Genomic DNA, 13,761 nt, shown 5'->3' with positions numbered 1-13,761 from the left:
AGGCGGTGGTGGCTCCTTTAATCCCACACCTTTAATCCCAGAACTCGGGAGGCAGAGGCAGGCGGATCTCAGAACGAGTTCCCAAACAACGAGAGCTACACAGAGAAACCCTGTCTCGAAAAATCAAAACTAAAACAAAGCAAAACAAAAAGCAAGAAATGAAAACCATGAATCAGTTGTCTGTGGCTCCCGCTCTCATCATGGTCACCAAAGAGAAAGCACTGGGGAGAAGAGGGCTACGGGTAAGAAAAAGCGCCAGCCGGAAGCCGAGCCACAGCCAATGGAGCACCTGGCGTTTCTCAGCCACACGCAACGGCTGTCTCCTTCGGCTGAGCGCTTCAGAGAGCCCTGTGAGTGTCCCAAGGTCACACAGCCAGAACCCACACGGAGGAGCCTCTCCGGGTCTCCCTCCGCCCCGGCCTGGCCCGCTCACCTTGATGCGCTCGATCCCGGCTTCAATGCGCAGCTGCTCCACCAGCTTCCGGGCCTGGGCAACGTTGTTAGTCCCTGACATCATCAGCCATCAGCCTGGACCCCACCGTCCAGAGAGCTGAAAGCAATGAGGGGTGGGTGTGAACCTGCTGATCAGACCTGTGGGCCTTGACCCCGCGACCCCGCCGACCCCTCAGAGGACAGTCCGTCCCTGCCAGGGGTGTGGTAGAGGCCAGCAGTCACTGGCCCACATGGTGGGGGATAGAATCCGGGTCTGGTGACTCCAGCCTCTCACAGAGTCGTTCATTCACTTGAATGGGTCCTGAGATGTGACCAGCATGGCCCAAGCTGGGGCTGATGGTAATTCAGCTGAAGACTGTCACAAGCTGGCCTCTGCCTCCCGAGTCCTGGGATTAAAGGTGTGTGCTACCACTGCCTGGTTAAGGCCCCTAACATTCTATTGTTTAAAAATAATCTGTGTATGCGCACCTGTTTGTATGTGTGAGTTCTTTTGCATGTGTTAGAGTATCCACACTGAGGTAGGAGACAGTGTGTGGTTTCTCTGGCAGGTTGTCAGTCTTGGCTGCAATCACCTTTCCCAGCTGAGCCCTGTTGTCAGACCTTGCTGATAGTTTTATCAAATGTCACATTAGGCAATGCTCAATGGAATTGATTTATGGTTTTTTTGTTACAGCTAGACATGAACAGGCAGTGATTTTTGTTTGTTTTGTTCTGAGATAGAGTCTCCATATATGCTGGCCTGAACTCTTGGCCATTTCCTGCCTCAGTTTCTTACGGTCTGGGTTGACAGGCTACCACATCCAGTTTAACAATGTTTTTAATCTGATTTCAATTCATCATCATCATCATCATCATCATCATCATCATCATCATCTCTGGCCCTGCCTGGGGTGTGGGCAGATATCCAGCACCACTCCTGTGGCTGCAGAGAAATCGCTCCTTGGGACTCTCAAGGCAGGACCCGGAAACCACGTGGACTCCAACTTGAGATTGCTCAGAGAAGGGCAGGCCTAGCTGTGTGTTTTCTTGAAAAGCTGGGGAGTAGAAGCTGGGGACGGTCCAGCACAGCACACACATGTGCACATACATGTAAGAATGTGTCTGAGTGAGGGTGTGTGTGGAGATCAGTGTCTGTCTTCAGGTGTGTGTTCTGTGTGCATGGGGATCTCTGGAGGCCAGCACACAGAAGGCATGGGCTTGTGTGCTTGCTTGGCTTTGTGCATGCTCAGTCAGGGCTCCACTCAGGAGCCCCGCCCCCAGCCCCCGCTCTGGGGGATTCTTGGCTGATACTGCTCGCTCGCAGCGCGCGCGCGCGCGCACACACACACACACACACACACCTCTGTGTATCTCGGTATGTACATGACTGCGTTTACCCACATCTGGACACGTTTTGTGCTCCATGCTTCTCCTGGTACACAGCTGCCTGCTGCACCTCTGCAGACTGTCCCCTGTTGTCCTGGCAGAAGCATGTGTCACCAGTCAGTCCCTGACTCACGGCCCAGTCATGCCCCCCCCCACAAGCAGTCAACAACAGCCAAACAAGCAGGCTGCTGAGTCAGCTGGGCTCGTTCCTTACAGGCAGCTGGCCAGAAGGCCCGGCACGTGGCAGCCCCGGGGGTGGACAGGAGCCTGCAGAGCTCCTGGCTGTGGTCTCGGTGACTGCAGCACCGGGCTCCTGGTGGCCCTCGAGAACTCGGGACATCACTTGGGGTGATGGCCTTTCAGAACAGCCCTGGGAGAGCTGCCAGAACTGGACTCAAAGGCCGGGAAGGCAGGGTTAGGTTTTAGCTCTCCTTGTGGGTGAGATATAATTACACCTTTGGTGTGCTAGGGCATGGCAACCAGGCTCGGAGAAGACAGAGGCTCGTGGAAACTGTTCACGACACTTGGCCTCTGCTGGCTCCCAGTCAAGAGCTCCCCCCATGACAGCCACATATGTCCCTGGTGTTAGCTGGAGCCCAAGGTGCCAAGTTACTCCCTTTTTGGGTCCATGGACTACAAGAGACCCTGTGTCCCTGGTCACCGACCCTGCTGAGGCCCTTGGAGGTGGCCTACATGGTGCTTGGAGGGGAGGAGGAGAAGAGGTCCCAGAAGTTGGGGTCTCTTGGGGACCCTCTTCTGAGGTCTAGGGTGCACAGAGACATTGGCCAGATGCCTGGGCTCCCGGGATGGTTCTGTGTGGCTGTCACGTCCCTGGCCTCACAAAACCCATCCAACCCCAGACCCCAGACCCCCTGTTCAACTGAGATTCCAAAGGCACAAGAATAACAGACAGCTGGGCAAGATGGGGCCATGGGAGGCAGAGGGGGAGACATGAGTCCCTCAGCCCGCACTGACAGACACACAGAAACTCAAAGATCAAAGAAAGGAGGCCCAGGTGTCGAAATGCCTACCTTTCACCCCAACACTAGATCCAGAGGCCAACCTGGTCTACATGGCTAGTTCTAGGACAGTCACAGGTGCACAGCGAGACAGTGCCTCAAAACCCATACATACATACATACATACATACATACATACACACATACATCATAGATACATACATGCATGCATACATACATACAGATATACATACCCACATCATACATACATAGTCTGGTCAACAGTGGCACACTCAGGTGGCAGAGGCAGGCAGATCTCTGTGAGTTCGAGGCCAGCCTAGTCTACAGAGCAAGATCCAGGACAGCCAGGGCTACACAGAGAAACCCTGTCTCGAAAACAAACAAACAAGTGTGTAAATGCGCGTGGTGGAGGTGGCGCTTGTGACCACAGGGACCCTGAGGAAGCCAAGGATGCTGACGAGAGCTGGTTGCACAGAAAGGCCAGAAGGTAGGCATGCAGGCAGGCACATGTCTCCACCCCAGCACTTAGGAGGTGGAGGCAAAGGAGCAGGGATTTAAGGTTATCCTTGACTACGTGGTGAGTACAAGGTCAGCCTTGGCTACCTAAAACCCTGGCCATCCAAACAACCACTGCCTAAAGTCAATAAAAACATTAAGGAAATAGGAGCAGCCATGACAGCAAAACCCTCCCTAGACAGGGTTTCTCTGTGTAGCCCTGGCTGTCCCGGAGCTCACTCTGCAGACCAGGACCTCAGAAATCTGCCTGCCCCCTCCTCTTGAGTGCATGGATTAAAGGCGTGCGCCCCCACCTTGCAACAGTGAGCCTTCTTAAGGATTTCATTTAATGACACGGCTTCTGTTAAGGGTCCTACACACACACTGAAACCCTTTGGGGTTCACAGTGAACCCCAATAGACAAATAGACAGAAGCTTTAAAAGTGCATATGCCATGTAACCACCACCAGGACACAGGCCGTTCCTGTCACCGACTTCCTCACTGTGTATGGTAGCTGGGGTCGAAAGTCCTAGGACGGGAGTCTCACAGTGTAAATGGCCTGGCCTTTCTCCCGCGTGACATCAGCACGATTCACCTACTTGGGCCCTTCGTTCTTTCTCACGGGTGAGTAATACTCCACCAAAGACAGAAGGCACGGGGTAGAGAGGACTCCCGGGTAAGGGTGCTGGCGCCAAGCCCTCGGACCCACAGGGCAGACGGCAAGGGCAGATTTCCTGAAGCTGCCTAAGCTCCCCACGCAGGTTGCTGTGCACGCATGCGCGCACGCGCACATCATCTCCAGCGCCTGTTTTGTGTGCTTGTTTTGGGAACAGGCCTCTCCGGGCTGTCACTGCCCCCAACCCGGTCGTGTAGCCAGGGATGCCCCAATGCCCCTGCCTCAGCTTTGCAGTTAGGACAACAGCATGTGCTTGCTGCGGTATTTTGCTTTCAGTTACAGACTCACAGGCATTCTCAGAGAGCACACGGCCTGGACAGAGCAAAACCATGGAACCTGACCACGCCCTGAGCTGCATTCCCCACTGGTGACAGGCTCACGGGTGGCCCAGGCAAGTGGCAGAGGGCGTCAGGGTCTCGGTGTGCTTGGGGAGGGTCAACAGGGCAGCCGGGGCATGGGTCCTGCTGGTGCAGAGCGCCCTGACCTGGCTCCAGGGCCCTGCGCCCTGGTGACACCGCATTTGTCCCCTGGAGCGAGGTTTCCCTTATCAGGAGAACCCTGTGACCCCAGCAGGTCTGTAGGTAAAATGAAAACAAGCGAACTCTGGCGACACCATAGCTCCCAGAACTCCGGGATCAATGCTGCTGATACCCAAGTTTAGTTTCATCAGCACCAAGGGGACCGACCCTGTCAGCACAGTGCTGTGGCTCAGTGGGTAGGGGTGCTCGTCCAGCACACAGGAGGCCCTGGGTCCCATCAGAGCACCACAGAGACTGGCCATAGTGGAGCACACCTAGCAAAAGGGTCAAGAGTTCAAGACTACCCTCAGCTAAATAGACAGTTTAAGGCTAGCCTGTGCTACATGAGACTTGGTCCCCACAGACATAAATAGTAAGAGAAAGAATATGAGGACCTCGTTCCTCTCTGAACACCAAGGGGAGCCAGGAGATCTGTGGAGGGGGAGGGGACCAGGGACGCTGAGCAGCTGTGGCCACTGCATCAGATCCAGGTCAAGAGTCAAACACACACACACACACACACACACACACACACACACACACACGGCATGGGCAGAGGCGGCCAGGACCAGGGCAACCTGCAAATGTGGCAAGGCTGGTATGCTGCACTCTGTTGAGAAACCATTACAGCCTAGGTCTCCTCCCCTCCTGTCCAGAGGCCATGGGGACGCAGGCGGCACCTCCACACGCCCTCCAGGGGTACCTGGAAAATTCAGGGCCCAGGTGCAGCCCGGTGGACAGGGGCCTGTAGCTGGGGGAGGGGAGTGCTAGAGAGTGCTCAGAACTCAGTTGTCAAATGAGCTCACCTATATAACTGAAGCCACAGCAATGCCTATACCTGTGGGGAGGTGGAGGCAGAAGGATTAGCATTCAGGGCCAACCTGGGCTACATGTTCTTTCTGTGAACCTACTGACTGCAGATGGATCAAAACAATCTTCTTCCCCAGAAGCCCAGAAGCATATCTCTGAGGTAGAGTCCCAAAGCCTGATGAGGTCACCGCCAGGGACCCGGCCCTGCCGCAGCTCTGGGAAGACGGAGGTTCCCCCTCTTCCCCATGCCCTGGATTCGAGTCTCACCTTCTCTACCCAGAGAAGAGTTGTTCTGAGATGGGGCGACAGGTCCCTGTTTGTCCTCCTGCACCTCTAAGACAGGAGCCCCACACCTGTGACCTCTTTCTGAGGCATCTGGACTTTGGAGGGAAATACCTGGAGACTGTCACCTTGCACAACCATAGTCAGATAATGAGGTCACTGTTTGGGGACAGAGAGTGGAAACAAGTGCTGGGATTCGCTGGGGGGGAGGTAATATGATAAAAGGCTTCCAGCCAGGGTATGAGAATGGGGGCTCAGCCAGCACAGTGCTCAGAGCTCAGCTGGTGGAAGAGCTCACCCAGCCACCCGGCGTGCACAAAGCCCTGGTCAATCTCCAGCATGGGACTGGGGAACAGACAGGAGCAGAAGGATCAGAAATTCAAGGTCATCCTTGTCTACATAAGGAGTTTGAGGCAAACCTGGGCTACATGAGACCCTGGATCAAATTAATAATAATAATAATAATAATAATAATAATAATAATAATAATAATAATAAATATACTGAGGGAACATTCTAGAGTGGTGAAAATTTCTGTGCTGAAGTAATCTTCTGGCCTCGGCTTCCCAAGCAGCTTGGATTCCTTTGCATGCACTGTTGGCTTGCGAGGCCGGTTTGCCTGTGTGCATTTGTAGAGACTGCCTCAGTCTGGAGCCTGGGCCAGCCTTGAGCCCATGGTGACATCCCTCCTGAGGCTGAGGGGACAGATGTGTCCACTATGCTTGACTTTTAAACAAATTAAAATATAAAAGTCAGGGTTGGTGAGATGGCTCAGTGGTTAAGAGCACTGGCTGCTCTTCCAGAGGACCTGAGTTCGATTCTCAGCACCCACATGGTGGCTCACAACCATCTGTAATGAGATCTGGCGCCCTCCTCTGGAGGGCAGGTGTACATAGGCAGAACACTGTATACACAAGAAATAAATCTTAGATGTCTTCATGTGTATTTATTTTTCTGTGTGCACGTGTGTGAGCTCAAAGGACCTAGCTCAGACTCCCTAGTCTGTTCTCTCTGCTCATGTGGGTCCTGACTGGACTCTGGTCGCCAGGCGTGGCAGCAAGCTCCTTCTCCACGGAGGCATCTCAGTCTTCTTCCCTCTCTTTCCAGGTCTCAGGTAACCCAGGCACGCTTCAAGTCAGCTAGAGATGAAAATGGCCCTGCTGACACTGACCCCAGGGCTTCAGTATGACAGTCAGCCCCAGCCACAAGCAACTCTGCCTATCTGTTGCTCCAACGCTGAGGCCAGCCTGGGGTCATCAGTGAGACCAAGACTCAAAAGAAAAACAACCAAAAATAAACATAAAATAAAGCTTAAAAAATCAAGAAAAACGAAATGAGAATTAAATCAAGAAGCTGAGTGAACCTGAGTAATATCCTATGTGGTCCTGGCTGGCTGAAATTCACCGCAACCCGACCGCCTCTGACTCTGCCTCCTGAACCTCCTGACCTGGGACTAAGACCTGGAGGCTAAGACTCTACTGCGCTAACTGCTGGACCGCCTGTCCAAGCCAGTACGGCTCCACTTCAGACCTCAGAGGCCACGGTCAGTTTCTTCTCTACCTCCCCCCACCCCTCACCCCGCCATCTACCTTAGGAAACAATGACATTCAGACCCAAAAATGCCGGGGAACCTGTGGATGCCAGGCATAGCTCTCATAGTTGGGACTCGGCCACTGCCCTGGGCCGGGAAAGCACGGGCGCCCTCCCGTCTTCTCCTGCTGAGAAAGCCCCGGCCGCTCAGACTCCTGAGTCAGGAGACGGCAATGTGGGGAATGCAGGGGGGGGGCTGCCAGGTGGGGGAAGAAGCCGAAAAAGGCGGCCTCCCTCGCCGCAGAAGGGAACTGGCTCTGGCTCTGAGTCTGTGCCGGTCACCTTCCAGAAAGGGATTCTTTAAGATCACAGCCCCGGGCTGGTGTGGTCCCAGGGGCATCCAGGTGCCCAGTGCTACCCCCACCCACCTGTGAGGCTGAGAAGAATGGAGCTGGGACCCAATTGCACCCTGCAGCACAGAAGTCAAGCCTGGTGACCAATTTAGAGGCCAGCCTGGGCTACATGAGACTCTGATTATTTAAAAAAAAAAAAAGCTGGATTCTATCTAATTTAGAAAGAAAAATTAGAGATGGAAAAGATGGCTCAGAGGTTAAGAGCACTGGCTGCCCTTCCAGAGGTCCTGAGTTCAATTCCCAGCAACCACATGGGGGCTCACAACATTCTATGAGATCTGGCGCCCTCTTTGGGCATCCAGGCACACAGCCAGGCACATATGCAGGCAGACCACTGTACACATAAATAAATAAATCTTTTAAAAAAGAAAAAATTTGGATTAGACTGGGGGGACCTGGGAACAACCAGCTGAGCGGATTCTAAGAAGGGGCCGCGCTATCAGACTCTCCCTGGGGATTCTGGGCGGGGCCTCACCCTGACCACGCCCCGTCTTCCTTTTACTTTCTGCTTTGATCAAGCCTTCCCTGAACTGCCCAGTCTGGCCTGGAATTCCGCTCCTTCCCAGCCTCCTATAGCAGGTAGCAGGCTCTTGCTCCTGTCTCGCTTCTGTCTCCTGTCCACATCCAGGAATATGGCTAACTTTCCCTCCCCGTTTTCTCGTCCTGCCTGCCAAAAAAAAAAAGTTAGGAAATAAGTGGAAAACAGACATAAAACACAACAAAACAGTGAGCCTGTGGCCAGGAGGCAGCGCAGACCTCTGTCCACTCCCAGCACGTGAGGTTCAGAGCCCGGATCAGGAGCCAAACAAACCAGCAGAGAGCCGGGCTCCAGTCCCTGCACCCGCGCGTCCCATGGGGCACCACTGTATACACAGGCCTCAGCCTCGACTGCACACCACTGTATACACAGGCCTCAGTCTCGACTGCATACCACTGTATACACAGGCCTCAGCCTCGACTGCACACCACTGTATACATAGGCCTCAGAAATGACTGCACACCACTGTATACACAGGCCTGAGCCACGACTGCACACCACTGTATACACAGGCCTGAGCTACGACTACACACCACTATATACACAGGCTTCAGAATCGACTGCACACCACTGTATACATAGGCCTCAGAAATGACTGCACACCACTGTATACACAGGCCTGAGCCACGACTGCACACCACTGTATACACAGGCCTGAGCTACGACTACACACCACTATATACACAGGCTTCAGAAACGACTGCACACCACTGTATACATAGGCCTCAGAAATGACTGCACACCACTGTATACACAGGCCTGAGCCTCGACTGCACACCACTGTATACACAGACCTCAGAAACGACTGCACACCTCTGTATACATAGGCCTCAGCCTCAACTACACATCACTGTATACACAAGCGTCTTGATACAATTGCACACCAACTATATACAGCAGGACGTTGGCAATGACTGCCTGCCTCTTGCACAAAGAGCCCAGGATTGGGGCACCTAGAGATGATTTCAAGGTTCTGGGTCATGTGATAGACTTGCTTGTTTTGTTTCTTTTCTTTTCCAGAAACTGCCAAACTGCTTTCTGCGGCAGCTGTAATGTCTCCCCTCCTCACCCACGTGAAGCAAGAATGTTTTTCTAATTTAGTTGGTGCAGCTGTCAGCGCGGCTCCTTCAGGCAGGAGGGAAGTGGCTTCTCCTGGCCCAGACTCCTTCAGTGGGTCCAGACCTAGGGGCTCCCACAGGGGGTGACAATGGCCCTTGGGGAACTCTGGGGACCTGTGGCTGACAGTCAGGGACCTCCTGGAGCAGGTCCCGTAGAGTAGCCTACGGAGACAGAGCCCTGGCGGACAGCTCCTCTGTGCAGGGATGGAACCCTCACCACCTCCCCCATCCCCAGAAGCTCTCGCATCACACCAGACATGAGAGAGGACTAAGACACAGCACAGACCATGGACAGGGCAGGCACCTGAATGTCACCCACGGGAAAGCATGTGTTGGGGCTCCCTGGTGAGCCGTCCCTGGGGGGGGCGAATCTGCAGCGTCTCGGGGTCACTTGGTCACATGGAAGCAGGGCGGGTTGGCCATGTGAGGATACTCGGGGGACGTATTTCCAAAGGAAACCAGTGACCCAGATGAAAAACAGCATCTTGTGACCCGCTGCAGCCGTGATCGCTTTGTTTGCACACTAAATGGGTCCCTGTGTGGCTATTTTTAGAAAGAATAGGCATGAGTAAAATGTCCACAAGAGGCAGAAGCAGATTGGCCAGGCAGGTCCCCTCTGCCAGCACAGAGCCCCAGAATGACTGGTGATGACCAAAGGTGACCCAGCCACGGATGGGTCTGCCACCTCAGAGACAGGAGCAGGAGAGAAAGAACCACTGTGTACCCATCTGGCCCTGGGGGAGTGGCGGGGGGCGGCCTTTGATCCCCTCGGGCTGTGTGTGTGTGTGTGTGTGTGTGTGTGTGTGGAGGGTGGCCCTGATCATGTGAGTGTTTGTAAGCTTGGGAATGGGGGCTGGGCCAGGACACAGAGCCCAGTGGCTCCTGTTAACCACTCTGTGCTTCCCGGCACTGAGGAAATGCTGTCACCCTGGACCCGTGCCAGGGCACAGTGAGGCACTTGTCTCATGAGCCTATAGTTCCTGAGCGGAAGGGAGGGAGGTCGGCTTGGAGAAACGACAGGGCTGTCCTGGGGGCTTGACGGACTCCTACACATCCCTCTGAAGCCTCCCTCAGTTCTCTTGGCTATCACTCTTACACAACTGCACTGTAGTTATGGTGCTGGGGACAAGAGCCTGGCACAGCTTCCCCGGGTGACAGTGGTTCCTGCCTGGTGCACTGTCTAGAGGGCTTGTGGCCCCTTCTGCTCTCATCAGAGCCATCAGCACAGAGTCTCCGAGTCTCTCTGCCTCCAGCCCCTGTGTGTCCCCTTGAGGAGGACTCTGTGATTCAGGGCAGTCCCAGTTCAGTTTGCAGCCCCTGCTGCGGGAGGTGACATGCATTCCCAGGCTTGCTTGTTCTCTGTGTGGATGTTTACAGGGTTCCCCATGCCCAGCACATTCTATAAGCTGGAACTCCAGTGGCTGCTCCCGCTCTGCACATGGAAGTCCCTCCCGGGCCCCTCACAGACTCACAAGCTGTGACCCAGCGAGGCCTTGTCCAGCACAAGTGAGACCCTGGGTTCAGAACTTAATACTACAATAAACAGAGAGACAAAGGCGCAAGGAGCTCAGCGGGTAAAATGCTTGCTGTGCGGGTGAGCAGCCGTGGGTTCAAAACCCAGTGCCACACAAGCACAGTGGGGCACGCCTGTGGCTGGAGCTGGGGCTCAGAGACAGGAGGGTCCCTGGAGTTCCCTGGTCTGAGTTCCTGACTCAGTGGCCCCGCCTCAGAAAACATGGACTTCACTGGTACAGCTGAGCCCGCCCATGCACACCTCCCCAACACACACACACATACACAGCAAACGTTCTTTAGAATGGACAGGGCTGGAGAGACGCTCAGCAGTTAATGCACTGGTTCCCTGAACCCACATGGGGTTCACAACCCTCTGTGACTCCAGTTCCGGCGACCTGATGCCCCTTTATGGCCTCTGAGGGCACTGCACACACTTGGTGCACAGACAGATGCGCAGAAAAAATATACATGAAATAATTTTTCGAAAAAGATTGGTATGGCTGGGCAGTGGTGGCGCACACCTTTAATCCCAGCAGTTTGGGAGGCAGAGGCAGGCGGATCTCTGGGAGCTCAAGGCCAGCCTGATCTATAGAGCAAGTTCCAGGACAACCAGGGGTACACAGAGAAATCCTGTCTGGGGATGGGGGGGAGACCGATATAACCGTATACAAGTAAGTTAGACAGCCTAAAAGACATGGCACCATTTATTAAAAACATACAAATGGGGGGCTGGAAAAAACAAACAAACAAAAAAACCAAATGGGGGGCTGGAGAGATGGCTCAGCGGTTAAGAGCATTGCCTGCTCTTCCAAAGGTCCTGAGTTCAATTCCCAGCAACTACATGGTGGCTCACAATCATCTGTAATGAGGTCTGGTGCCCTCTTCTGGCCTGCAGGCATACACACAGACAGAACATTGTGTACATAATAAATAAATAAATATTTAAAAAAAACATACAAATGACTGAATGAGACAGTTATCCTATGAGCCCTGGCTGTCCTGGAACTCACTCTGTAGACCAGGCAGGCTTTGAACTCACAGAGATCCGCCTGCCTCTGCCTCCCAAGTGCTGGGGTTAAAGGCGTGTGCCACCACAGTCTCCAATGCTGTTTTTTAAAGAAAGTTTTGGTGGAAATATTACCAGTCACAGACAAGACTCAGAACCCTACCTCTGTCTCCAGTTTGGGGGTTCAGAGTCGCTGGCCCTGCAGAGCAACTGGGTGAGGTCATGAGGTCCAGCCCAGCCTAGACCACATGAGCAAAGAAAACAAAGCACTCAAATAAATTAGTGAGATTAAAGAGAAGTGCCTTCCTCCCGCAGATGGGGACACTGCTAAAACTCTCATTTTGCCTTCCAATTTGTATTATTCCATGTCAGGGCATGCAGCCCCCTAGGCAAGGTCAAAGGGCACAGAGGTGCATGCACCAGATGAAGGAAAACAAAAGTCCGGGTGATTACACGGAACATTTGGAAGGGTTGCTATGTTCCAGCTTTGGTTTCTTTGATGTGAGCCACGTGCCGGGAGGGCAGAGAACCAGACGTTCGGTTAAGCCCTGTGACTGGGGACAGACTGCTGACAGGTGACTGGGGGCTGGAGAGCAGGAATCTGATGCCAGAGCAGGCTGGGAAACGGGGCACGAGACAGCATTAGAGGGGGGCAGACTGTGGGCCAGCTGTGTGGCAAGGGGCTGGGACACACACACACACACACGGTATTGGGAATGGAACCCAGAGACAGCAAACCAGCGTGGAAAAATTCCTCACTCCTGATCATATCCCCACGCCCCATTTACTTCTTCTTTTTTAAATTATTTTCTTAAAATGTATGATTAGCCGGGCGGTGGTGGCGCACGCCTGTAATCCCAGCACTCGGGAGGCAGAGGCAGGTGGATCTTTGTGAGTTCGAGGTCAGTCTGGTCTACAGAGTGGGTTCCAGAATAGTCAGGGATACATAGAGGAACCCTGACTTGGGGGAAAAAAAGATGTATGTTTGAGTATCTCAGTATGTCAAGGGTATGTGGGTACCTGTGGAGGCCAGAAGGAGCTACAGGCAGTTGTGAGCCGCTCTGTGGGTGGTGGGACTTGAACCCAGTTCCTTTGCCAGGGTACCAGGAGCCCGTACACTGGCCACCTCTCCAGCTGTCTTGTCACTTCTTGTTTAGAAACAGGGTCTTGCTCCGCAGTCCCAGCTGGCACATGCACACGGATCCCAGAGAACATCCCTGGGTCACTCTTTGCCGGCCGTCCCCTTGTCCATTCAAACAGTGGATTAGGTTGAGCAGTCAGCAAGTTCTAAGGGTCCTCCTGTGCCCATGTCCTCAGCTCTGTGTTACCTTGGTGACCGAGCTCAGGTCCCTGGGCTGGCTTTGAACCCTCTCTGCAGCACAGAACCCCCCTCCTGCCCCCATCTCCTGAGCAGCTGGGTGAAGAGAGAGGGGACAGACACCAAGGGAAACAGGTCCTGTCCCTCCATCTCAGGCCTCAGCTGGCAACTTTCATGACGATGTAAGCTAGGGTACTTGGTGAGACTGGGTAGTTCGTAGCCAGTGGGTCCATCCCTACCCTCAATGCTCCTTCTGCAGTGGGCTGTTCCCATGAGGTCAATCCAGGCCTGACTACATGCCCAGAGGCCATGCCCATGTGGTTCCTGCCAACCGCCCTAGCCCCTCTTCCTTCAAACACAGTAGATGTTCCCACAAATCAGCAGGGGTTTTTCCACTCACAGTAGGAGACTGTGGAGCTAGCAGCCCTGACTTTGGAGGAGGCCTGAGGCCTAGATGCATCTCCCTGGACCATGCTGGGCCCCTTAGGAGGTTGAGTGTTTTTCCCAATCTCCATTCGCCCCACCACAACTTCCACAGTCGTGACAGCCACACGTGTATCTGCGGACATCGCTTAGGTATCAGAAATCCCACAGCCGGGCGGTGGTGGCGCGCGCCTGTAATCCCAGCACTCAGGAGGCAGAGGCAGGCGGATCTCTGTGAGTTGGAGGCCAGCCTGGACTACAAGAGCTAGCTCCAGGACAGGAACCAAAAAAAGCTACGGAGAAACCCTGTCTCGAAAAAA

General features: G+C 54.0%; 1 protein-coding gene across 4 annotated transcripts in view; it reads right to left on the bottom strand.

Annotated features, from left to right (window-relative positions):
- The window catches only part of Gng7 (G protein subunit gamma 7), a 61,229-nt gene that overhangs the window by 5,350 nt on the left and 42,118 nt on the right, over positions 1-13,761 (bottom strand). Inside the window, exons 3-4 of one of the 4 annotated variants that reach the window (XM_050123572.1) lie at positions 1,834-1,912; positions 434-550 (exon numbers count right to left, since the gene is read on the bottom strand). In XM_050123572.1, coding sequence (XP_049979529.1) covers positions 434-517 — 84 coding nt within the window. In that variant the 5' untranslated portion in view covers positions 518-550; positions 1,834-1,912. Of the gene's footprint in view, positions 1-433; positions 551-1,833; positions 1,913-3,893; positions 3,996-5,565; positions 5,670-13,761 lie in introns of those variants that run through there. The other 3 variants (XM_050123571.1, XM_050123574.1, XM_050123570.1) reach the window with 3 other exon arrangements.

Source organism: Alexandromys fortis, unplaced genomic scaffold (genome assembly GCF_014885135.2).
Source record: "Alexandromys fortis isolate MF-2015 unplaced genomic scaffold, M_Fortis_MF-2015_v1.1 scaffold_221, whole genome shotgun sequence".
Lineage (NCBI taxonomy): Eukaryota > Metazoa > Chordata > Mammalia > Rodentia > Cricetidae > Alexandromys > Alexandromys fortis.
The sequence above is the reverse complement of the archived record's forward strand: the minus strand, read 5'-3'. Positions and strand labels throughout refer to the sequence as shown.